General features: G+C 42.6%; 1 protein-coding gene across 1 annotated transcript in view; it reads right to left on the reverse strand.

Moving 5' to 3' along the window:
- Positions 1–27,132, reverse strand: part of CACNA2D4 (calcium channel, voltage-dependent, alpha 2/delta subunit 4) — a 251,208-nt gene that overhangs the window by 120,414 nt on the left and 103,662 nt on the right. The window contains exons 24-26 of the mRNA XM_015422870.1: positions 21,772–21,859; positions 21,046–21,147; positions 10,839–10,966 (exon numbers count right to left, since the gene is read on the reverse strand). Coding sequence (XP_015278356.1) covers positions 10,839–10,966; positions 21,046–21,147; positions 21,772–21,859 — 318 coding nt within the window. The remainder of the gene's footprint in view (positions 1–10,838; positions 10,967–21,045; positions 21,148–21,771; positions 21,860–27,132) is intronic.

Below are 27,132 nucleotides of genomic sequence, written 5' to 3' on the forward strand. Positions count from 1 at the left end.
ATTATATGCAAACGGAAGAGCAACACGGAACACATCTCGAGTTGCTGCAGATGAACAGAAAAGAAAGGATAAATGAAGCGGACTTGACAAAAGTTACCCCCAAAAGAGAGAAGATGTTGAAAAGAATTAAAAGAGGAAAGACAAAAAAACGTTGGTTTAAGCCCATGTGGAGAAAAAGGACGCTAGTACAGAGGCGAAAAATACAGAAAGATACAAAGAAGTGTGCAGGTCTCAATCAACGGAATGAGGAGGTTTGCCAACATGAAAGACTTTCTAAGATGACTATGTTAAAGGAGTACAAAAATTTAAGACATCTGCAAGAAAATAGGGAAAATCGAATAAAAAAGGAGATGCAGTATAAGTTTACCAGATTAAATAACATGATTTAGGTATGTTTGGATTTAAGTGTGTATTAAACTTGGAAAAAAAAAAAGAGGCAGCGGCAATCTAGGATCGAAATATTCTGAAAAGGTACATGGGTACTCTAGGGGATGGGTGTTAATTTGTATATTTATTTGGGCCTTAAACAGATGGTCCTGCTGTGAAGTATATACCTGTTTAAAAAAATATATATGTACAGAGTTAGTTAAGCAGAAGCAGGAAAGAATAGGGTCAGAACTGTTGTCCAGATGAGGGTGAATGTGTTAGTTTTTGTAAATTATATAGACTGTTCTCTAATCCAGAATGAATGGTGAAAATTATTTTAGAATTTTTGCTGATTAGTGCATAAATGGAATGCAATATAAATCAGAAGGGAGTTATTGAGAGAGCAAGTTAACTGCAGGAGGCCAGACTGAAGGGCATATTATGAACTGTGGATATATTATGAACTGAATTTGATTAAGCTGTTTTATATTTGTTGTCTAAAGATGACTACTGCACTGAATAGTATCCCGGCATGTAAGAGATTTAGAAAATTAAATAAAGCAAATTAAATAATAGAGGAAATTAAGAGGCTGTTAAGGTGTAATGGATAATAGATCAGATCAAAGATAAAAATACTGTATGTAAACCAAATCAGATAATCAGACAACTAGTGTGATATGGGAAGAAACAGAGAGGGTAACAGGGTGGGTGGGTGATGGATGTGTATCTTTTATGTATTGTGTTGAGGTGGTGGTTACACATGCTTGTATTTGTTTGAGTGTTGGTAAAGTGTTGTTAACCAATAAAAATTATTATTAAAAAAAAAAGAAGTCTGAGCAAGCTTTCTGGTGGATACAGGACAAGACTTTTGTACCTCTCACATCTCCCTATTCCTTCCATGGAAACCAGCTCATTATAGCTTCCAGTTTTTTCAGATGGCAAATCTGTATCTTTGTGTATAAATTTGGGTGAGGTCTGGTTTGCATTTATAGAAGAATGAGGTAGTATAAAGGTGACAGAATGGACTGCACTACTTCAAACTGCAGGTGGGGGTTCCAGGTTTTGATGCTCCTTTGCACAAAACTCCCTGCAAATACAATAACTATCACAAGCTCTACCTCCTCTCTAGGCTTGCTGGGCTGGTTTTCTATTTGCAGAGAGTTTTTAACACTATGGAACATTCCAAAACAAGACCCCCCCATTCTACACCTCAGCATACTACCAGCCTGAGTACCATTCAGACAGGTGCTTCCCAAGATTATAGACAATCTTCCCTGTCAGAGATAGTACACGTGATCTCTGTGGTCTTGCAGTAATTCCATTTAATATCCGAAGAAGTGATCAAGTATAATGATGGCAAGGCCCCCAGGGGAGATGATGCAAGAGACAGTGGGAAGGGTAAGGAAGGAGGAGGAAGAGGAGTAGGAGGAATTGGATTTATACCCCGCCCTTCACTTGGAGTCTCAGAGCGGCTTACAATCTCCTTCCCTTCCTCTCCCCACAACAGACACCTTGTGGGGTAGGTGGGGCTGAGAGAGCTCTGAGAGAAATGCTCTTGAGAGAACAGAACTGTGATTGACCCAAGGTCAATTCAGTTGGCTGAATGTGGAGGAGTGGGGAATCAAACCCAGTTCTCCAGATTAACATCCGCTGCTCTTAACCACTACACCAAACTGGAAGCATCAGAACCACTCACAGGCAAACATAAGGACATTTCCACAAGGATACCTTCATTTTTAGGTCTGGCTTACCTGCAAAAGAGCTTCCTAAAATAACACATTAGGATGTGTGGAGATTAATTTTGGGGAGGTGTTTATATCATCATCACAAAGTGCCACAGGATGTGGGTGGATTGTGAAATCCTTGTGCAATTTACAGCCAGCCACAAAGTAGAGTTTTATACAGGGTGAAAGAAGTAAAGTGCTTCCTCCCAACCCTGCCATATTTCTCTTCTGTCAACAACTATTTGAAGTGAGGAGGACAGCCAACTTTTGATGTCAAAAAATACCAACCAGAAATGAACGTATGGCAGAATTAATTTGATAGCTTATAAGCAGATATTGGTAAAATCTAGCAGGTAAGAGGTTGATCCAGGTAGGATTAATAGTAAAAAAAATTAAAAAACTGTCAGACCTACCCTCAAAATATATTGGCTTTTCAGGCCCACTACTAGTTGTCCACCAGAATACATATAAAAATATTGGAGAATTGTCAATTCTAGAAGGTACATAAAAGTGGAATCAGGCAAAAGAGGATTGCAAGTGCTTTCTTTCCACTTTCACCTCCACGCTTTATACCCTTGATTACCTTTTTCTCCAGCCTCATCTTCCTCTCTTTGCTGCTGACTTCTCCACCCACCCTCCCTCCCTCCCTCCCATTACAATGCCAAAAAAAGCTTTGCCACTAAAGAGCTGTACACCGTGATGACAATGCTTGAGATAAGAAGGGTTGAGAAAGAGCATATGGAGGGTTTTAAAGTAGTTTCTACACCTTCTTGTGGTTTCTAGATTTCATACAAAGGGTTCCTGCTTTGTATTCATATAGCAGCAGCATCCTTTCCCTCAGCTTCTGCAGAAGTTAGCCATTTATTGGGGACTTCAAGAATTTATGAGACTTTCTTCTGAAACTGGGTGGTCTACAGTAGGAAGAGTGATGATGCTGGCATCTCTCCCTGCCCCCACCCCTTCCACTTTGGGTATTTCCATAGAGTGAAAATCACTTCCAGATTGGGAAGGGGGAGAAGGCTTTTTCTTATCAGTTTCCTGCCAGGTACAACCTTGGGGTAGACTCATGTCAAATTGGTAATTGGCTGATTGACTAGTACATGTAATTCCTCTTCATAAATCTGGAGTGAACCCCCTACAGCCATCCATTACTTAAGTGCAATTCTGACTCACCTGCTGTGTGATTAATGAAAGCATATGGTTCATATGGGCTTCAGAGCACTGGGCTAATTTTGGATGTCTGAAGTATTCTTCTACTTTTCATTTACTATGGTGAGCAAATTTCGTATTACTCTACTGCCATGGCTGAAGCTAAGCCTTGATGATGGCCAATAGAGCCTTTGTTTAGCAAGATTGCTCAGGTTTACACAACTACCGGCTCAAACCTATGCACGGTTACTCCAGTCCAAGTCCATCAAAGTTAATGGACTTCTATGCAGAGTTTCGGGGAGCGGGTGCTGTCAAGTCAAAGCAATCTAGTTCTAGGCAAGAAACATTCAGAGGTGGTTTCCCATTACCTGCTTTTGTGTAGCAACCCTTTCTGAGACAGTGCACATGTTCTGTATAATTTTGGAGAATGCTTGCACATACCTCTCCCCACTTAACACTGGCTGTTTGCAGGGCCATGGCTGCAACCATATTTATTTAATTAATTAATTTATCCCCCCCCCTCCCCGCCGAATCAGGCTCAGGGCGGCTTACATAAAAATTACTTAGCAGATAATTGCTTCTGTTTCTCCACCCCAGTAGCTGATGCTGTGTATTGCCTGTTGGCATGGGAGAAAGTATTATTATGCAAATAAATCACATTACTCGTTGGGTTATCTATCAGTTGCTTTACATCTCTCATAAAATAGCTGGGGAATGATTTGGAAATCCACAAGAGATGCCTGATGAAAATTACCTAATTTTAGAAGCTAGTTAAATCTAAAAAATGCAGAAAACAGACTGAGCTCTAGGCCTTCAACAAACTGAAAAGAAGCAGCTCCTAGCAATAGGGAATGAAGCATTCCCTTGGGCTTTCCATATCCCGTTCCACTAGGAGTAACGTCCTACCAGCAGTGCCCTGTGTGAACTTCGATCCAACACGACCTAGCGTGGTGACACCACTGAATGTGTTCCTAAACTGCACTTTATTTTTATCGCCATCGAATTAATGTTTTATATTGACTTGTCTATGTTGTACCCCAGGATACTCTTTTATTATTGTTTTCCATTATATACTACAGACATACAGACATACATACAAACAACCCCCAACTACCCCCCACAACATATAACAAGAGACTTTATCATTTCTTCTGCTTATTAAATTTCTAAATTCATTATCTATTTTACTAAGCTTATATTTTCTACGTTCTCAAATTACTGCATTTATCTATCAGTTACATTTACATTATACCAATCGTAGAATCTCTTCCAAGTTTTTTGAAAAGTCCATTTTGTACTGGCTCTCATCTCAAGTGTCAGTTTGTCATTTTCCGCCGTTTCAAATATTTTGTTCACGTACTCTTGTTTTGTTGGTATTTCCATTATTTTCCAATATTTGGCATATACTATCCTTGCAGCTGTCGACAAATGAACTATCAAATACCTATCTGCTTTATCAAAGTCTTTCGGAAATATATTCAATAACTTCAATAACTTAATCTCTGGAGTAAACGGGATATTAGTTCTTATTATTTTTTCCATTATCTCATGAATCCATCTCCAGTACCTCTTGTAACATCACATAACCACCACATGTGATAAAAAGAACCAATCTTATTTTTACATTTCCAACATTTATCAGAGCAATTAACCTTTTGTTTAGCTAATCTATCTGGTGTAATATACCATCTATAAAACATCTTATACATGTTCTCTTTATATGACACAGCATTCGTTAATTTTATATTTTTCCGCCAAATCTGCTCCCACTCTTCAAAATTAATATTATGGCCTATATTCTGGGCCCACATAATCATATTTTTTTTCACCATTTCATCAACCATCACATCGTCCAATAAAATCTTATATATTTTCTTTATCACTTTGTTTTCTGCTGTTAAAACAGTTCCAGTTCAGTTATTTTATTATTAAAACCTAGTTTCTTAACCTTCAAATATATCGATTCCAGTTGCTCTTTCTTCCACCAGGATAATTGTTCTGGTAATTTAAGATTGTCTTTTTTATCCAAAATATCCTGGTATCTTAACGATTCTTCTCCCACATATACATTAGGTAAGGTAAATGCCTCTAAAGGTATAATCAGTCTTGATCTTTTAGTATAAAAGTTTTTATGTATAGGGTCCCAAACCTTTAGTAATGCTGCTCTCAGCCAATGCTGCTTAAAATATTTTTGAGAGCCTGCTTTTTCATACCACAGGAAAGCATTCCATCCTAACAGTAAATCATAGCCCTCAATTTTTAAAAGTCTCTTGTATTCTAAAGTAATCCATTCTTTAATCCATACTAATGCTGCAGCTCTATAACACAGTAACCAATTCGGTACACCAAACCCCCCTCTTTCTTTTACATCATGTAGCATTTTCAATCTTATTTGTGCCTGTGACGTCCTCCTTATTGGGGAGGACTAGTTTCCCTTTAAAAGTTCTCTTTATTTTCTTTAACATGGTAGTGTCTGCTGCCACCAGGAAATTTTAAGGATTTCCAAACCTTTATGCTTTTACTTTTGCTCTTGCTAGTTTGGTAGACCGAGTTTAAGGTTTACGAGGAACTATGTGGTCCTGGGAAGTATTTAATCCAGAGCTGGTATAAACGTGAATAAAAGAGGATTTATTGAAATAAATACTGAATAAGAGGGTGATACAATGTAACTAGTAATGTGTAAATTATGTACAATTGCTTTGGTATCACACTCAATCTTTTCCCTCACTGACAGGGATCTTTTCATGTAACTTTGTAACACTTGTTTATCTCTATGCCATATATGTTCACTGTTTCATTCCAGTTTGTTATGACACTCAGACTTTCCTTTAACTTTTCTTCACTTAAACTTTACTTTACTTTTCCCTATACACTCAGCTTTCAGCTCTCTTTCTCTTTCTCACTGAACAACCTCAGTTGTCAGCTTCTAACTGCTTCAACACAGAACTGCTTGTCTACATCAACTGTCAACTTGTAACTGAAACTCTTGACTGACTCACATACTCATCCAACCAGATTCACTTCCAAAACCCCTCCCTCTCTGTCAACCACCAATCATACCACACTTGCCTCTCTCAACCACTCTAGTCTATCTACCACAGCCATGCAACCAAACTTTTAAAGAGACACACACACAAAAAAAACAAGGAATCATTACAGTGCCCTTTTCCCTTGCCATATAAACTTGGATGTCATCCGATCTAGGTCTTTAAAAAAAAATGATTTTGTAATACAGGAATAGTTTGAAATAAAAACATCCATCTAGGTCTATAATTTTTCATTTCCTTCTCATCTAAGTTTTGTTTATGAATCAAAGAAATATTTGCTTCTTTCCACGTATCTGAGATTTTGCCTTGTTCTCTCACCATATTACATATATCCTTAAAGGTCAATGCAATCTGCTCTTCAAAAATAAGATAAAATTCTATCGGAAGTCCATCGGGTCCCAGAGCTTTCCCTCTATTTTGTCTCTTTATTGCCTCGACCACTTCCATCATTGAAATTTGTTGATTTAATATTTTTCTTTGTCCTTCTGTAAGTTTTTGCAATTTATATTTTTCCAAATAACTTTTAATTTTATCCATACTCACTGTCATTTCCCCGTATAGCATTTTATAGTATTCCTCCATAGCTTTTTTGATTTCTTCATTTCTATAGATTTCCTTCCCTTCTTTTCCCCGTATAGCATTTTATAGTATTCCTCTATAGCTTTTTTGATTTCTTCATTTCTATAAATTTCCTTCCCTTCTTTCCTTCAGTTGACTAATTTTATAGGCCAGCCATCTAGTGGGTTTATTAGCATTCTCAAAAAAGTTTTGTTTTACAAAGTATAATTTCTTTGCTATCTCCTCTTTCAATAACCAATTCATCTGATGTAACATTTTAGTCTTCTTTTTGCTCCATCATTATTTACTTTAGACATCATAATATTCTCTTGTAAATTTATTTGTTTTTTCAAGTTCTCAAACTTTTGTTTCCTCTGCCTGTTTACTTTTGCTGCTTCTTGAATTAATAATCCTCTAGAAAATGCTTTCATCGCATCCCATATCACCTTTAATGATGTATCTTGCTTTTTATTTTCTTTGAAAAAGGCTGTTAGCTCTTCCTTCATTTTATTTACAAAGTTATTATTTCTTAAGATTCTTAAGTTCATGGTCCATCTGTCTCTCTTCCCAGTTGTTTGCAGCTCCAAATAAACTGGTTTATGATCTGCATATGTTCCTGCCTGCATTTCTGCCTCTAACAGATCCTTAACCATTACTGTTGAAATCCATATCATGTCTATTCGGGACCATGAATCATGTCTAGCCGAGTAATATGTAAATTGTTTCGTAGAGTAATTCCTTATTCTCCAAGCATCTACCAAATTTAATTCAGTCAGTAAAATATTTACTACCAAAATCTTTTTCTCTTGATTTTGGATTTCCACCATCAAAATTCTCCCATCATCTAAAGCATGAACTTTTTCAGGGAATAAGTTTTCTTTAGCTATTATTGCCACTCCCCTCTTCTTTTCCCTCTTGTCTGAAGCTATAAATGATTTTCCCAATTTTTTATTTAGCAAATATTTCTCATCTTTTTCCCGAATATGTGTTTCTTGTAAACAAATTATATCCAATTTCTGTTTACCTAATTGGTGGGAAATCCTTCTTCTTTTTTTGTGGTCCATTCAATCTGTTTACATTTACTGAGAATATTCTAAGTTTCCCTTTATCCATTGTTCTTGCCATTCTGTTGGTGCCTTTTCACCTTCGTCCAATACCGCGTTCCAATCGGAGATTTCCTTCGGACAACCTAGCTTCTCTTCTCTTTGGGATTAAAATTGGCTTCAGCTACTTCCACCTGTAAATCCTCTTCTTTTCTCTCCCCTTCCTCCTCCTCTTCTTCTTCCTCTTCTTCCATTCCAAGTTCTTCCCCATATTTTCCTAGAAAATCTTCCGCTTTAAAAATAGATGTAATCCAGTATTTTTTTCCCTTGATAGGTAAATACCATGCCCTCTGGAAATAGCCATCTGTATTGAATGTCATTTTCTTCAGTAACCATGTTAACTTAGTATATTCTCTTCTTTTTTCCCTGACCCTCCAGGGAATTTCCTTCAGGACTTTTCCCACCGTATTAGCTCTTGTTCATATTCCCGTTGTTTGTCTTCCATCCTTCGTGTCCTCTTCCACCGCTTTAATCTTCTTCTCTGTCTTCTCATTGTTTTTCTTCAGCTCTGCTATATCCTTTGAGTTTTCACCCACCTGTTTTTGAATGGCTTGCATGCTATTTGTAAATTGCTCAGTTATTTGTGTTATTTGTCTTAAAGTTTGGTCCATCTGAGCTTTGATTGGATCGACTGCTTCGACCATCATGCTTTGCATTTCCTTTTGCACTGGGACTGCTAGTTTATTAACAGTTACCCCCCCTGTTCCTTGTGAAGATTGTGTAGTCTTAGCAGTGTGAACAGTTTTAACAGATGACATTTTGCTGATTGTTCTCTGAGCTTTATACAAATTCTAACCAGTTTTACTATTATCTCTTTTATTTATTGTTTTATTCCATCTGGCTGACTTCCCAGACTCTGTTATCTCCGTGTTATGGTTTAAGCCCAGTTCTGGTTCACTGCCCAGTGCTGGAGAGTCGCCAATGTCCCTTGGCCACACGCCTAGACTTTTGTTATTTGTTATTATTCACTCAAGGTCACCGTCTTTTCCCAGCTGTTCTTTACTCATCCACGCTCCGTTGGGGGGGAGGGGGAGTCAGTTTTAAAACCATCAATAGTCAATTATAGTCAGTTATGGACATAGCAAGCACTTTTCGTCTTTATTAAATTTCCAGGTCGGCTCTACCATTTCACCCCACTAATTTTAATGGGCCTCCTGCCCCCCTCCTGATGGAGAGAAAAAATTGAGATCGTAGAAAAATGTGGGGACTTACTAGCTCTTTAATTTACCTTGCTCTTCTTTTAGCAGTTTGGTGGTATTTTTCCCCAGCCGTTCCGTTCCCCTCTACTTTGCCAAAACACAGCTCAAGTTGGAAATTTCTCCCTTCGGTTCTGGCCAGTTAAGCAGAACTAGAGAAATTTCCCAGTCTATTGGGGATACTGCTTATCAGTTTTTGGAAGCCACCCTGAGCCTGCCTGGCAGGGAGGGCGGGGTAAAAGTGAAATAAATAAATAAATAAATAAAAATCCCATGAATCACAGCTGTAACTCCCCTCACTGGTGACAACAAAGGGAAAGCAGAACAAGCCTGTTTCCGCTGCATAAATCAGGCAGAAAACATGCACATCTTGCCTTCAATCTCCTAAGCTAGAAGGACTAGCATTTTTTTAAAATGAAATATGGGCATTTGGGCCAGCTAATGGAACAAACAGGTATTGGGTAGCATGCCCAGATTCTGTGTAAAACTCTGCAACCCCTGCCAAGTATAGTATATTTATACACACATCCCAGGCGTGCCAAGTTTCTGCCAGGGACAGAGGGTGATCCCCTTGCCCATTTCCCGCTTCTGCTTTGGCAGCCAGAGGGACAAAATTGCTTAAAAGTTGTTACATCACTTCTGGGGACAACCCAGATGTGACATCAGACTGCTCTAGGAATTAGCAGAAACTCTATGGTAAAACAATTCCAGCAATTCCTGGAGCAGACTGACATCACTTCTAGGTTTCTCCTGGAAGTGCTGTGATGTTCTCACACTGACAGTGCCCCCCCCCAACATCCTGCTCCCCAGAGTCACGCTGGCTTTCAGTCACAGTCTGGCAACTCTAACACACAAACTTGAAGTCTGTAATGCTACCTGTCTCTTTCATAGCATGGGAAAGAAAGATGTTTGCCCCTATGCCCAGCAGGCACATCCACAGGGAGAACACAAGAGCAAACACATAGAAACCATCTGTTATATAGAGTCAAATCAAAGCCCTTCCCAACTCAAATTGGTCAGCAATGTGATTGGCGTACAGAAAACATTAAAAAGACAGACCTTTTAGCACAATCCTCTTCAGTGGCAAGATCCATATGTCTCTATGGATCGGTAAGTGACCCTGTCAGTTACACATCTGCTGACTCTCTATCTGTCTTCTCATTCTTCCACATTCACTCTGACTATTGTGAATTAAAAATCCCAAGAAAAATGCCCAGATCCAACGATATTCAAATAATACAGACAAATAATTTCGTATCAAATGGGACATCTTGGGTGTGGGCTTGATTAATTATATGTGGAATGCAGATCCCTTTTTTAGCATCCAGTTTCTTAGCAAAATCATGAGAAAGTCCCATGTTATTCAGTGAGAGTTTACTTCCAGAAAAGTGTCCTTAGGACTGCAACTCTAGTCCTGCAAATGACCACTGAAAATACAGATCTGGGAAACAAATAAACCCGTCTCTGTGGTTCTCAGGGTGCGAGGAAGCACCCTGTACAATATTATCCAAGGAAAACTGGTAACAAATAATTATCACTACATTAAATAATGTTTGAATGGCTACTACTACAACATGAATGCTGCCACTGAAGTACTAGCTAGAAACACTTTAAAAACCTGATGTTATGCTTGTGCTAAGAATGACCAATGGGTCAACAATTGGAGTAGAAACATATGAATTACATGAAAGTTACCTGAAGTTTCTTCAAAAGGAATGCTGTAAATGAAGCTCCCTGAAGGATGCTCAGCAGCTCTACGGTACCACAGGGGGAAGTGGTCCATGGTGAAAATACTCTCCTTATCTTCACTGGTCAAGAATTTTCTGGGGGGGAAAGAAAAGAGCAAAGGATGTGCTTTTCTGTTACTTAGAATGTTCAAAGCACTTCCCCTCCTTTTTAAAAAAAGGGGGAGGGAATTCAAGTTTTCCCCTTCTAAACCAAAATGAGAAACAGCAAAACAAGAATAATAAAATTATATAAAGCCAAAAAAAATTAGTTTCAGTGCAATAGTACAAACAAGCAAACAAAGAACCGTAAGTGACAGCTGCAGGCTTAAAGAATCAAGCAAGATATTAAATAACCGCACACTAATCTCGTAAAATTGTATTCTGCATCTTCTAGCCTGCATAAATTTAACTGCCATAAAAAGGACAAAAGTTAAGTCCCTTCTAGTTTATGGGATGGAATCATCAACATCGTACTGTAAGAGAACCAGTGCAGGATTCACAGAAAGTGCTCATGCGGTGATTTGACCAATAACCCACATGATGTTATTACAAAATTCAGGGACGACAGGGCAGTCCCCCTATACGTCCTCAAATGTAGAACTCCTCCATCTGTGCTGGGTCTATCATCAGAGTTCGTCCAGCAGAGTCACAAAAAAGCTATATCTTGACTATTACTACAGATGGAAAAGGGGAGGGGATGTTAAATCTGAAGGGGGTGAGGGTGGGTGCACCTTGTCTTGGAATGCATTCACATCAGCACTAAGGCACAAGTTGAGGGAAATTCCTGGAGATTTGGGGGTGAAGCCTGGGGAGGGCAGAGTCTGGAGAGCAGAGGGAGTTCCTCAGGTATGTAATCCCATAGAGTCCACCCTCGGAAGCAGCCCCTTTCCTCCAGGGGAACTGATTTCTGTAGTCTGGAGATCAGTGATAATTCTGGGAGGACTCCAGGCTCCACCTGAAGATTGGCAACCCTACTAAGGCACCATGCAGCTCTCACCTTGCTACTTAACACTCAGGTATATATTAGTGCCCTTATGTTTTCTGATGTATTTTAAACAAAACAACAGTCACTGTTGCAGCTTTGAAAACAGGACAGACCAAGGTACTGCACAGTAACTGGATATATGGTATGACAACCAGAGGAAATCCTTTGGCAATACAATCCTCTGTGTTGTGAGGGGTGTGGGTGTGCTCACACATGCCCGGGCAGTAATCCTTAGTATTAACGAGCACGGGTGGTTAGTGCGTCTCTCTTTTCCTGAGATGCTGGAAGGTATGAAATTTTCTCTTTCCCCCTCCGTTAAATACTTTTCTTCAGGGGTCTTGTTGTAGAAAAAGAGCTGCCGGAGCTCATTAGCATAACTCATTAGCATAACTTATTTGCATATGCCACGCCCCCTGACATCACCGGAAGTGACAGAAGGCCACACCCCCTGACATCACCGGAAGTGTGTCAGAAGGCCCGGCTACTTACCCTCCTGCTTCATCCTCATTCCCAAACGGAATGAGGATCGAAGCAGAGGGCGGGGTAAAGAAGGGGCGGGGCTTCACCACGTGACCGCCCCACCCCCTAGAGGTTCTCTTCCGGAGCTCCGTACCTGAGAGCTCCCCCCCGACTAGAGCCCTGCTTTTCTTGATGCTTATTTATTTCTAAGGCAAAACTGCAGACGAACCTTTCATTTCATTTGCTTTGCTTACTGTTCTTTTCTATAGAGGACCACATAGTTCCTCTTTGGGCTGCTATGCCACATTAGATACTATTACTACTGTTACTTTCCCTACCGTTAACTTCTCCTCCAGAAACATTCCTAATAAGCCATGCCAAGAATAGCAACAGCAGCTACAGGGTGAAATAAATCTAATTCACCTGCCGTGTGTCTTACTTTAAGGGACCCCGAAGCATTTTGACGAACAGCACACTGTACACAGGTATGGTGTGACTTTATCATCCATTACAGAAGCAGTGCGGAGAGGAAGAGAAGCTGTTGTTTTAACAGCTCACAGCCACACTATACAAACATTTTAGGACATAAAGCAAATTGTGCCTAGCAGGGGGGATTTAGAGAGACACATTACACTCTCCAGCAGGTCTTCGGCTGTATTTTTTAAAAAGTATTTCTATTCCCCCCCCCCCAAAAAAAGCATTCGGTTATTTTAAAGGCACACAACACAAGCAGGATAAGGGATGAGGCCAAGGTGTCCAAAATATATTGTTTTGGGGGCGAAGGAAACAAAATGGGTGCCTATACTGTAGAAATGTCATTATTTGCTCCTGAGCTATCAAGGATTCTAGTCATCCGAACACTCATGTCTAGTCAAGTTTCTGCACACAGAATTTCTGTTTACCCAAATTCCTGATTATCTGAACATCTGGAAGTCCCACAGAGCATTTCAATAAGTGAGACTTTACAGTCCTTGATTTTATTGAGATAATCTAGTTTGGTAAAGGAAACAAGAAAGAGAAGTCATACCTAATATTCTATATGTCCAAAAGTATTAGTATGCTTTGTGTCGAGTTTTTAATTGGATTTTATTGAAATTATGTTGTTGTTGTTGTTGTTGTACTGTTATGTTGTTAACCTCCCTGAGCCCCGTTCTGGGGTAGGGGAGGGATAAAAATCTAATTATATTAATTAATTAATCAATCAAAATTAATTAATTGTATTCTGGGCCTTCTAGAGCCTTATGTCAAGAATATTCCATAGAAACATAAAGTAACCCAACGAAGATTCAGGGATAGTTAACCCACACACATATTCATCACTTATTGACTGCAAGATTAAGTAATTCTTTGCATGTGTGAATGTGCAGAGGCAGGACTTTCATATCTCCTCCTATCACCTCAAATGAAATACTTTTCAATGGAGTCATTTCATACATTCTGCTGCTAGACCTCAAGTAACCACATGCAGTAATCAACTGGTACAGATGCATGCAAGAAGCACACTTAGATCACTGAAAAGAGCACTTTATTTAAATTATGGCCAGCCAGTACTGCCTGCCCTATGGGGGGCATCCCATGTAATTCTAGTTTTATCTCTTGGGACTAGGCTTGGCTTTACAAAGCTCTCTAAAGCCTAGAGCTTGACCACCGTACATTCCCTTGCAACTCATGAGCTTTCTCCCAATCACTGGGATGTTATCAGTAATTCAGCCTCAACCCATATGTTAATGGAAGACTTAGAAATAGAGAATAAAGAAACACTTGCTTTTAAAGGCCAAAACTGATGTGTGTAAAGTGCTGTCCAGTCGCAGGCAACTTATGGCAACCCCATCAATTGGCTTTGAAGGCAAGTGAGAAGCAGAGGTGGTTTCCTATTGCCTTCCTCTGCAGTCTTCCTTGGAAGTCTCCCATCCATCCAAGTACTAACCCTACTTAGCTTTCGAAGTCAAAACCAATAACTAATTACAGTATTGTACCATACTGTACCAAACTCCTGGGGGGTTTTTTTGTATTTTTCATGTGTGTGTGTGTGCGCGCGCACGCACGCACCTGGAAGTCATGGTGACCTCTGGTGACTGACCCCTACTGGCGACGTGGAGGATATTCAGAGAGGTGGCTGAATAAAGCCTGCCCCTGTCCTCCCAACTGCTGGTATTCCTGGAGGTCTCCCATCCAAATATATGCCAGAGTCGACCCCTGCTTAGCTTCCAAGATCTGATGAGATCAGACTTGCCTGGGCTATTTAGGTCAGGGGACTCCTTCTGTTTTTTTTAGTATTACCTGCCTCCAGCATAGATACAAAATGCCCAAGATGAATGATGTTATAATATGCTTTCACATAGCAGAGGATTATATAATGGATCCTACTTACACAGCCAGCGAATAAGGACGACTTCACCCCACATCCCAAAGCCTGGATCATACAAGACCTATGCTTCCCTGAGTAAGTATTCATGTGGCCAATGCATGATTCTGTTAATAAACAGATATATCCAGTAACAGTTTATGTGATCACTTCCATCCTTGCCCACTGTCTAAAAACACTTGGTGGGCACCAGGAAGGTGCAAGTGAAGTGATGTTTGTGGGAATGAACTGCTGCTTTGCCCCCCCAGGCTGCTGTTGTGTCCATTAAAACTGGGCTGCTGTGGTGGAGATCTACATTGGGAGGGGGAAATCGGAGAAAATCCCCCCCCCTTTTCTGCTGGTAGAAGTGTCTTCAGCCAGCAGAGAACATGGGTGGAATCTAAGCAGAGATGTCTTAGGCTTATGATTATGGTTGCCAGCCTCCAGGTGGGGCCTGGAGATCTCCCAGTATTACAATTGATCTCCAGCCTACACAGATCGGTTCCCGTGGAGAAAATGGCTGCTGTGGCAGATGGATTCCATCCCTAGGCTCCATCCCCAAAATCTCCAGGTATTTCCCAGCCCAGAGCTGGCAACCCTACATGATATTTTATTTATTCAGAAAACTCAGTGTTCTGTTAACCAATCTTAATATTCAAAGTAACTAAAGACGTTATCTTTTTAAAAGGCTTCAAAGTTCAATCCTAAATTGAGTTGTACCTTTTTAAGGCCATGGACATAAATCTATTTAGGACTGCACTGTCAAAGACTTGAAAAAGTCGTGGGATGTCTTAGTAAACCAACTTCTGTTGGTGGAAGAATATTCAGAATTTGCAGCAAATCAGTTGCTAATGAAGTTCATCGCAACAATGCATAAACTCAGATAAAAATCTATTGTAATTAGGGACGCCAGATTCCAGATGGGACCTGGGGATCCACCGAATTTACAGCTCATTTCCAGACTACAGACGGCAGTTCCCCTGGAGAAAAGGGATGCTTTGGAGAGTGGACTTCGGTATTGTACCCCACCGAGGTCCCTGTCCTCCCCAGGCTCCATCCCCAAATCTGCAGGAGTTTCCCAACCTGGATCTGACAATCTACCCCCTCATCTCCTGCCAGTGGCCAGGGGAGACCTCACAACCCTAATTTTAATTCACTGAGCCTTTTATGTTTCAGCCCTAAGACAATGAATGTTATTTGTCCTTCAGTCTGATTGAAATCACTGGGAGAAGTTACTCATAACTAACTTTTGATTGCACTGGGGCCTTCGTGTCTTTCTGGAAAGCAACGTGAGCTTTAGTAAGTTGCTTCCATCAACTGAAATTGGCCCTGTGTCACTTTAATTATGCTATGATAATGAATTCATGCCAGAATTCAAGTCCTTGGGGACAGAAAGAAAAAAGATTAAAGCTTTGAGCTGAATGTCAGTAAATGTTCGGTAATTAGACATCTATAAACACAGATACGAAATATAATTTGTCCTGTGCACGAGTGCAAGTGAACTGTTTGCTGAATTTTTGTCTCCGGATTACAAGAGTGTTGCAGTAACTTCACCTGTCGTAAACCTTTTCTGCCCTAAAACCATGGAAGCCTAGCCAATGGTCCTAATCCAGAGAACTGCAGCAACAGCAACTTGTAGTCTGTTGTACCTACTGGGAAATAGTTCCTAGTATAGAGTGAAGCTTTCATGCAGATTGTGCACATGGGTTACATATGGAATAATTACCCATGGGTTTCTGCACTGCTGGATGTGTTTATGTTGTCCCCAGTTTACAACTGACTGATAAATTCTTGTTTCTGCATATAAATTGTGTCTCCTTATCAACAGGCCAAGCGTACAGATTAAGCTTTAAAAAAAATCCGGAAGAATACTTAAAGCAATACATATGTTTACTTTTTGAAAATTAGCAGTACCAGGCCTCAAACGTTCCACAATATAAACCCCCTGGGTTAAGAAATCCTCCAGATTGTAAAACCTTTTCCCACTAGGTGGCACTGTTGTCTACCTCAAACTAATCTGAACCAGCCTGTTCACATGCAACAGGCAATCAGCAAGAAGGATGGTTCCTTTTCAGTCCAACTGGTCTGGGCTGAAATAAAACCCAACTGGCCCAAACAAATACTAGCACACAGGCTGCAGGAAAAACAGGTGAGGAGACACAGGGTTCCACGGGACCAACGGTTGGTGTGTCAAAGACCACAATGTGGATCTGCTGATTTATATCACATCGCTACTGGATGCCTTCCCTGTCTGTCTGCCTGCCTTGGAGAAGAATGTTGAAGTAGTGTGGCTAAAAACAACTGGATCCGTATGGCAAACAGATGCTCACTATAGGTGACTAAAGGGATACACGGACTAACAGGAACCTCCACATTCAGAGGCAGGAAATCTCTGAAAACCAGTGCTGGGAGGCAACAAGAGGAAAGGCCCTGTTTGATGGCTCTCTTGAGGAACTGGTTGACTGTGTGAGGCAGGATGCTCAACTAGATGGACCACTGCTCTACTCAGGGCTCTTCTTCTGTTCTGATGTTCTTCCATTGTTTGTCACAGCCATTTGTGTCTCAAGTGGCTAGTGCATGGCTTGTTCATGCTTTCCCCTTCACGCTTTCCCCTTCACCCATGGCACATGCCACTGTGTCTGTGTGACACCTGAGCAGTCCTTCTTAACTGATTTTAAATGTGAATTGGTACAATGTGCTGGGGACGGGAGGACCAGACAGTGAAACAAAGTGAGGCTTTCCTGTCCGAGCCAGAGCATCCGGTCACATTACGTGAGAGCAGCTGTAGCAATATCCGTTACCAAAGGGATTCTGTTCTTAACATCTGCACTGTGCATGTACTAACAGATGTTGCCACAAGCCATTGGAAAGGATCTGGTTACTGGTGTTTTGATAGCAGCAGGCGTCACATGATAGTTAAGGGAGATGCTGTTACTTCAGACAATGGACGCAGCAGGGCACGTTAACAGGCTTCACTGTACGGGCAGCCGGCATCTTTTCACTCAAGGAGAGAAACTGCTGCTTTGAATACCCAACCAACGGGTTGTCAAATCTTTCTTTTGCTTCTTTTGGCAGGGCATTATTTGCAAACAGAAAGGTGACAGAGAGTGAGCCTGCCTCGATGACACATCTCCTAACAAAGAAACTCAGCTGCTGCCTGTCGGAGCTGCATTCACTCCAATGGTATCCATGTACTAGAAGAAGTCCCTGTTTTCTACTCCCTGCCCCTGGTGAATACTGCTCCTGTTCTTTTCCTATTCTGCCATTTGCAAAATGTATTGCAAGCATGTAAAATTGCTATCCTATAGACTTCAGATCCTCTGTAACTGGACCAGGAGAGGGAAGAAGATGTCTCTTGATTCTAAGTGCAGATGCATGTAAATGCACATGCTTGAATATTAATGTGCCATGTACTCCATGGCCAGCCATTTTGCAAGCTGCACACGGTATTTATTCTGAGCTGTTAAGTATGATAAAATATTATGTGTATATTTCCCCCCCACCCCCCAGGATATCTGTAACTTACAGGGGTGAAAACACTCTTTATTTTTATATCTATGCAGGCTATTACAGAGTAAATAAACACAATAAGTGGAGAAGCAGTATTGCTCAAGCAGTGACCTTTAATGGCAGAAGTGAGTTGTTATAAGTATAGAAGAGTATATTTAGTTCTGTATGTGAGATGTTACAGGGATTTGGATATAAAGTGCTACCTTCAAAGTTATGGAGTAGTGCTGATTTCTAAAACGTGGACATGTACGCAGTCCCAGGAGTCAGCCTGTCAGAGAAAACCCAAATTTGTGCAGCCAGCCTGTTCTGTACCAGGGCAAATGTGATAGCAGCCCGTTATGAATTAGGACAACTGTGTTTCGCAACTTGTATCGCCTTCACAGGGTTTAGGTGTGAATCCTGGCATCTAAAATATATTCCAAGGCAAAGCAGGGATCAGTCTAGGGTCAGATGAAACCTGTATCTTTGGGGATTTTTAAAAATGTCACAAATGATCCCTGATTAGTACAGAAAGGAGGGAGCAGCTCTCGATTTTGTGACAAGTGAAATCAATAAGCATATGGAAAGCTGGCAACTAGGTGTTAGGTGGGAGGCTAAGTTGGCTCCTGATTTTCCCAGAAAGGACATAGCCAGCCACCCACTACTATGATCAATGTGGTTTGTGATGTTTACTGAATTTATGCCTCATGAAACGAGCACCAGAATCAGGCCCGTAGCCTGCGTGGGGCCCTTTTGCGGGCCCCCTCTCCCAATCCTCTGCTCCCCCCTTTCCTCCTCGCTGCCGCCACCCTCCAAGGTCAGAGCTGCCGCCGGTTGTGGTTGCCGCCGCCCCCTGCCTGGCCGCGGAGGAGGAAGCCGAGCCTTCCGGCTTCTTCGCCTTCTCCTCCTCCTGAGGAGACCCGCCGCTGGGGGAGGGGGGGCTGCTTTCTGGCCGGAGCGCCTCCTCTTCCTCCCCCCTCCCTCCTGTTCTGGGAGCGGTGCTTCCTGCCGAGCCCGGCTCCTTTTGTGCTAATAGACCTGTCCTCATTTGCTGCCTAATATGGACTATATAAAGCCAATAAGAAGCAAGCTCGCATCGCCCGAAGCGACAGCGCCGCATCGCAGGGGGGCATGGAGGCGCAGGAATGGATGCCAGGGCAGCTGCCAGGGCGGCTCCACAGCCGCTGCTGCTCCTGCCGCCACCGCCTCTGGCTTTGCCGGGCTCCGGCTCCCTCACTCGCTCCCACTCCTCCGGCCCGCCGGCGGATGCCATTTGCCAGCAGACGCACCGGTGACATTTGGAGTTCGGCATTAGCAGGCGGCGCCGGATTGACGCCTTCCCCAGCCCAATAAAGTCAGCCAAAGGGGTGAGGTGGGTCTGCGTGGAACAACGGGGGGGAATGTGCCCAGGATAACCTGCAGGGGTGGGGAGTCTCCATCATTTTGGCTGTGTAGGTTCCCCCAGGAAGGATGGCAGATCCTGGATAGGAGAACCGTGGCCACCTAGTCATCCAATGCTTCAAACTCTTGACAGCCAAGGAAGTCTCTGAGAACTTTTTCCCCAAGGGATTTATTAGGGTCATCACCCACGCTCCCTCTCAGCTGTGGAGTCTGGTGAGCAAAAATTCTACTTTGTGAGCTCCTGGCATTAAAGTTGTGAGCAAGCGATTTGGATGCTGCATAAATCACTCTGCTCTGGGGCCATCCTTCCTGAGCGAAAATCTGTGAGCCAGAGGCTAAAAAATGTGAGCTGGCTCACACTCACTCAGCTTAGAGGGAACACTGGTCAGGAAGCACCAGTTTGGTGTAGTGGTTAAGTGCGCGGACTCTAATCTGGGAGAACCGGGTTTGATTCCCCTCTCCTTCACTTGCACCTGCTGGGTGACCTTGGGTCAGTTCAAGTTCTTTCAGAGCTGTTCTTGAAAGGGCAGTTCTGGAAAGAGCCCTCTCAGCCCCACCTACCTCACAGGCAGTGAGCCAAATCGCTCACTCACAACTTTAATGGCAATAGCTCACAAAACTCCACAGCTTAGAGGGAACCGTGATTTTAATGTATTGTATGCTGTTTTACAGGTATTGTTTTATTGTTTTACTGTTGTAAGCCGCCCTGAGCCGCTTCGGCGGGAGGGCGGGATAGAAATCAAATAAATAATAATAATAATAACAACAACAACAACAACAACAACATTGGTGGTGGCCCCCCTGAGAAAAACATGGGCCCCCTGAGCAAAAAGTTGTTAGCTACGGGCCTGACCAGAATCCCTGTACCGCATTAATACAGAGCAACTTTTTGAAACCTGCAGAAAGAACTCTTTGGAGTTCAGTATTTGCAAGAGGTTAAATGGCTGGGTTAGCTACAGAATTAGCTGCTGAGGAAAACGGGATGCTTATGCTGTCAGGGATTTTGATTAATGATCGCTCGCCGCTGATGCATGCCGTAAAACAAGCAACCAAAGCTAGCTAAGCCTACACATTTTGACAGGTTGGTTTCTGCTATCCCGCTATCCATCTGATCGGTGAGATCTACACCGTAATATGCATCCACTCTACCTGCACTGCATTAGGCAAAAGCAAGTTAGATTCTCCTTTCTCCAAATTGCAAATTAACCTGTGGCCCATCTCTCTGGAACATGGAGACCACTCTAAGCACACAAAGCAGGCAATTCTGCCGGGACACACAACTGCTATTTTTGACTTTGGTAGCTGTGTCACGGTACTACTGCAGAATCCAATCCAATATTTCAAAAAGCAGAGTGAGTTGGGGGAACGGAGAGAAACTGAAGACGGTCCCGACAAAGAGTACATGTCATTCTGATCACAGTCACATTGAATGACCCAGAAAAACATAGTGTTGAGTGGCATCTTCATAAACAAGAGGCAAATGTTTGGGAGACCCACCTGTTAGAAAGCTTCTCAGTTCCAACATAGAAGGCGCTCCTCATGAGGCCAGCCCGAGTTCCCATGAAGGCCATCTCCACTCCCTCTTCCACCTCATTGTTTCTTTGCACAGCGCAAATAAAGAGAGAGAGAGAGAGAGAGAGTGACAGACCCCAGCAAGGCAGGTGGCAGACAAGAGAAGTTCACAAACTGATGCAAGGTGCAGAAAATGGGTATAGAGAAAACCTCTTTTCTCAGAACACACAAGTCACTCGATACTGATTAAAAGTAAATCCAGGAAAGACAAAAGAAACGAAGTCTTTAAGGGATGAACAATGAACTTACAGACTTTATCCCCACAAGATATCGTGAGGGTCACTTAGGTGACTTTTAAGAGGGATCAGACCAGTTCCTAAGGCATGGGTCTGTAATAGCTCTGATATTTCTGGTTGCTGGGAAGCAACCCAGGGTACAGCTGTTTGCCACCTCCAAGAGGCAGTGAGGTCAGGCATTTGGCAGAGCTCCAGTACCAGCAATAGGCCAGCTACCCTAACAGGGCGAGCATTCTCCCTTTCTGCAGCACAGAAAGCCAGGGGAAACATGAGCAGCCTCCGCATTTGCATGGCCTGCCCCTTTGGGATTAAAGGGACTCACTGAAGGGGACTTGCCAGAGAGGCCCCAAAGTGCTGGAGCTAGCACTGCTCAACCTCTATGTTCCCTGTGATTCACCAGCTTACTTACTCAGACAAGCTGAGGGCCAACGCTGTCCAGTAGGCTTCCATAGGCGCAGTTACGACAGCATCAAAGAGCACCTCTTGCACTAACTCCTCATCACCTGGGCATGAGAAAGATTAAGGAGGGAGGAAGTAAGCCACTGCACAAAGGTCAAGTGAGGCTTTCCAACAGCTCTGAGTAGCCACTGGTTTTTTTTTATTTATTTAGATTTGTAGCCCGCCCTTCCCTGCACAACAGGGCTGGGACCAGGAGCTCATTTATGGTTTGAACATCACATTGGAGGGAATCAGGTCGATGTTCCAAAGTTCCATTTCAGTTGAACTTCTGAACTATTTCCCTATTCAGAGTTTTGGTCAAGTAGACCTTTTTTTCCAGTCAACCTTAATCTCCAGACACGTGCTTCCCTCAGCCAGTCTCACTCCCACTCCCAACTGCACTAACGGCTGTTTTCTTTTTTCTTTTGGTGAGTATTTATGTATGTGTGCCTGGAAGTCATGGTTGACTTCTGGCGACCCCTAGAGGGGCTTGGACATTTCAGAGAGGTGGCTTACTACTGCCCTGGTATTCCTTGGGGGTATCTCATCCAAGTACTTGCCAGGGTTGGCCCGCTTAGCTTCCAAGCTCTGATGAGACTGGGCTTGCCTGGCCTATCCAGGTCAGGGCTACTAACGGCTGTTTTCAACTGTCCCTCTTACCAACATTCCGTCAGCTCCCATTGGTTGCTCTTAGGGAGAGACGGGACCTAACCTGTCCATCACATGCTCCTCCTCCAAGACACTGTCATATTTTGCACCTTTGATGGACAGAAATCCGGCTTAACTCTGTAAATATCAACAGGCGGTTTCTTACGTTTAAATTTGGATTTTATTCAGTAACATGATCCATATTCTACCCGTTCAACCTCCTCCTTTCAATTAAAGGACCTCAGGTATCAGAACTCAAAAATATCTTACCCTGAGATCCCAGAAAGCTGGATTTGAAACCTGTTGCCAGCATGACTTGAAAGTGTGGCACTACACAGATCATTGCTCTGACTCAGTATAAGATGACAGTGAAACTGTAGCAGATGAATCAAATTCAGCACCTTAGGCAGTTTAAGAAGCGGAACAGAAAGCATGCTAGAGATCTGGCTGGCTAACTTGCCAGCACCTTCTTTCAGGCACACCCTGAGCCAAACAGTAAGTTACAGGTTTTAAAGAGTTTGCCAGGACCCAGCTCATGTTCCCCACAGCCCAAATAAGCTCAGAATGATGCTGCAGGAGGAGAAAGTGCCTCTGCTGCCCCAGCCAGTTTCCCATGCGAAAACAGTGCTGGGGGCAGTTATTTTGCGGATTTTGCTGCTCCGCATGGAGTACCCATGCACATGGGGCAGAAATATCAGTAAAGTGATACACACCCACCCAGCACAGTTCTCACACAGGAAAATTGCTTGGCAGGGAGGCAGAAGCCCTTCCTTTTCCCTCAGTGCCATTCCAAGTCAATTTGAGCTTTTTTATGCAGCCGTTCTCTAGAGCTGTTGTATGGCTGTCAAGAACACGAGTTGGGTCTGGGGAACCGGGACCCAACTCTTAAAAAACTGTACTGTATGGTTTGGCCCCCTGTCCTTGAGCTTTATATTTGAAGGTCCCTGCATCATCAAAGAAACAAAATGATAATCTAAATAAATATCCCAACAAAATGGCATAACTGGTTACACAGGATTGGATCCTATTATTCTGTTCCAGTAACGGTGGAGCCTTCATCCAAGACAAGGAACTTTCCACTGGCAAGTGGAGAACACCCTCCTTCTTCGGGACTGTTCTTTAGACAAAATTACTCACATCCCTCAGGGAAAGACTGTTTAACTGTCACTCTCAACTGTCATTCTGACATTCTTCCTTCTTAGCCTCACCCTTTCCAGAGAGAATGTATGCAAATTAATAGGTTGGCTGCTTTTAGAGGAGAGGCTTTCAGTGCTTCACACGCTTGTGCCAGATTGTATAACAGGTGCCTCGAGTAGCATTTCAATATAACCAGGGCCTTTTTCCTGGGGGAATGCGCCAGAATGGAGTTCCAGAAACTCTGACAATTTTTTTAAAAAAATGCTTAAAAGTTCATGAGTTTTCAGTATACAGATTAAAAACTCCATTTCCCTCTTGAGAATTCCAGGACCTCTTTTTTTTAAAAAAAGAAAAAAGCCCTGAATATAACAATCCAGGAGGCTCCTATAAGTGAGGCAATGGACACACCTCCGAGTACTGGGACACGCGAGGATATAAGAGAACTCGGAGAACAAGATACTAATTCAGAGAGAGAAAGGGAGGCAGCACAGTGAAAAGGAGAACGGTGGAACAGGAGAGTTAAGCACACATTGCAAAGGCGATGGGAAATCCATCTATGCAGTTTTTACAGTATACTCAACTTAGGGGGGGGGAACATGAGGAAGACCTATTTGTATCTTACCTCTTTTGAATCCAAACCTTTGTGAATCCCGCTTTACCTTAAAGAGTGTGGGGTTTTTTTTTCATATGAAGCTGCCTTATACTTCATCAGACCCTTGGTCCGTTAAAGTCAGTATTGTCCACTCAGACTGGCAGTGGCTCCCCAGGGTCTCAGGCGGAGGTCTTTCAACATCACCTACAACCTGGTTCTTTCAGCTGGAGATGCCAGGGGGTCTGGAACATAGCCTAAAAGGCTAGCTACTAGGTCAGTAAATTGAAGCTACAGGAGGGAATCTTGCAATAGCGATGATACTCATAGTTTGATATTGTTACATAGGTAATATCTAACACCACTAATACTAACAGTGTGAGGGCCAGTGTGGTGTAGTGGTTAGAGAATTCAGACTATGATCTGGGAGTTAGTTTATCAACAAGGAGAGCAAGCCACTTGCTCATAATTGATCCATGTGTATTTTATTGTATTGCACACATATTTTAACTTTGTTTTAACTGTTTTAAATGATGAGTTTTTGGTTTTAATAGTTTTAAAGATGTGTTTATATAATATATGTTTTTAATATGTTAGCCACTTTGGTGGCCCTGATGAGGGCAGAAAGGCAGGGTATTCAATGCTGTAACTAAAATGAATAAATGTATGCATTTATTTTCACGCATAGTCCACCTTTCTCATTGGGATTCAAGGCAGATGACAAGTACAATAGAACTATTCAGTCAATCAATACACCAGTTATATATTATAGAACAAATTTAGAGTCCAGTGGCACCTTTAAGACCCACAAAGGTTTATTCAAGGTATGAGCTTTCATGTTTGAATTTGAATATTCAATTCAAATATTTGAAAAAGTGTGCTTTGCACATGAAAGCTCATACCTTGAATAAACCCTTGTTGGTCTTAAAGGTACCACTGGACTCTAAATTTGTTCTACTGCTTCAGACCAACACAGCTGACTACCCAGATCTAGATACATATTATGATAATATTTGAATACTAACAATCTAACAGCAGAGATTCCAAGTAAAACAAAGCTATTCAATCGACCAGCAAGCGGATTACAAAATATGGTAACAACATCTGAGTCTAACAGCAAAGATTCCTAGTAGAACAACATAATGTAATGGCCAAACCATGAATGATTTCTCCCAAGGGCTTTACATACAAATAGAATAACCTTCAGGACAAGACTGTAGAAGAGACCCTTAATAAAGCAGTTCCCACAATGGAGAAAACCTGTCCCCTATAGCAACCTCCTGAATCCTCCCCATAATGAATGACTGACACCAATCCAAAGCGCATCCCTTAATCCCTGCTTTTACCTCCAAACGCCTTGGCATGGCCCACCGTGCCAAAGGCTGCCAATAAGTCTAGTGAAAGCAGCAGAGAGAGAGAGAGCATAAACCATTTACTACTTTTTGACTAAGCCAGCACAAGAAGCATGCCTGGGAACTGCACTGTGCCATGGACCACTGCCAGCTGTGGTTATTTACCAGGCAATTATATTTACCTTCAGTATTGTGAAAAGTTTCAGCTACCCATTTTATACAGTAAGGTAAAAGTAAAGGTTCCCTTGCTCGAAAGCCAGTCGAATCCGACTCTAGGGTTGCGGTGCTCATCTCCGTTTCAAAGCCGAAGAGCCAGCACTGTCCGAAGACGTTTCCGTGGTCATGTGGCCGGCATGACTAAACACCAAGGCGCACAGAACGCTGTTACCTTCCCACCGAAGTGGTACCTATTTATCTACTTGACATTTCTTGCTTTCGAACTGCTAGGTTGGCAGGAGCTGGAACTAGAGATGGGAGCTCACCCCGTCTTGCGGCAACCCGGGTCTCGAACTGCTGAACTACCGCCCTTCCACAGCCTGCAGTTCAGCGTCTTAACCACTTGAGCCACCGCAGTTCCTATTTTATACAGAAGGTCTCTATTAATGGTACAGGGCTCTTTTTTTCCTCCAGATCTGTTGGCAACCTTACTGTCAGGAAGGGGATGGGAGGTCAGCAAGGCAGTTTTCAGTTTAGCATTTTATTTGCTGCTGTCCCGTCACCCTCCCTGGCACCATCTATGCAGAATCAGTGAGGAGGAGCTGGCAAGGAGCAACAGAAAGAGCAACAAATGAATCATGGGGCTTTCCCACATGTCTTATTTTTGTCGGTTGTATGCCCCTACTGCATCTTCCCCACCTTTTCTGCATGTATTTTGCTCCCTCTAGTGGATGCTTTGATATATCACCCCTGTATCAAGAGAAGACTCTTGAGAGTCCCCTGGACTGCAAGGAGATCAAATCAGTCAATCCTAAAAGAAATCAACCCTGACTGTTCCCTGTGTCAGTATTCTATGTATAGTTAAGTCATGCTGTAGATCATAGGCATCTAACTGACAGGAGCTGACAGCTCTAAGTGTCATAAGAGCTGGCTCTGACTGGTTCTAGCTGGCTACTGCTAGAGCTAATTAGCACTGAGTCACAGTGACTCAGCATTGGCTGTGATTGGCCAGTAGTTGTATATATTCAGTGCTGTACAGAACTGTTCATTCCTTCTTGGAATGCGAGCGCAGCGGAGCATTACGTCACTCTGTGTAAAGATTTGGTGAGAGGCTTGTATAATAAACTGTATATTATTTGTACATAAGCCTGAGAGACTCCAGTCTTTATTGGATACCATTGCACCCATGTTTGGTCTGCTGTGGGCCGACACCGCGTAATATTGACAGGGTTATGGGCCCAGTCCGCGGTTGGCTGTGCAGAGGACGTGTGGTGTGAAAGGAGTGTGTATCCAGAGCACTGAGGCTGTCTGCCGTGGCTGAGAGGCTGAGGAGCTGTCTTTGGAGCTGAAGGAAGCAGCAGAGCCAAGCCGGAGCGGAGACGGTGTGGAGCTGGAGCTGGAAGCTGTCTAGGGTGCAGAGGGACGACCAGCTGCCGGAGCTGACAACAACCATGGC

The sequence above is a fragment of the Gekko japonicus genome, unplaced genomic scaffold (genome assembly GCF_001447785.1).
Source record: "Gekko japonicus isolate JY-2015 unplaced genomic scaffold, Gekko_japonicus_V1.1 scaffold34, whole genome shotgun sequence".
Taxonomy (NCBI): domain Eukaryota; kingdom Metazoa; phylum Chordata; class Lepidosauria; order Squamata; family Gekkonidae; genus Gekko; species Gekko japonicus.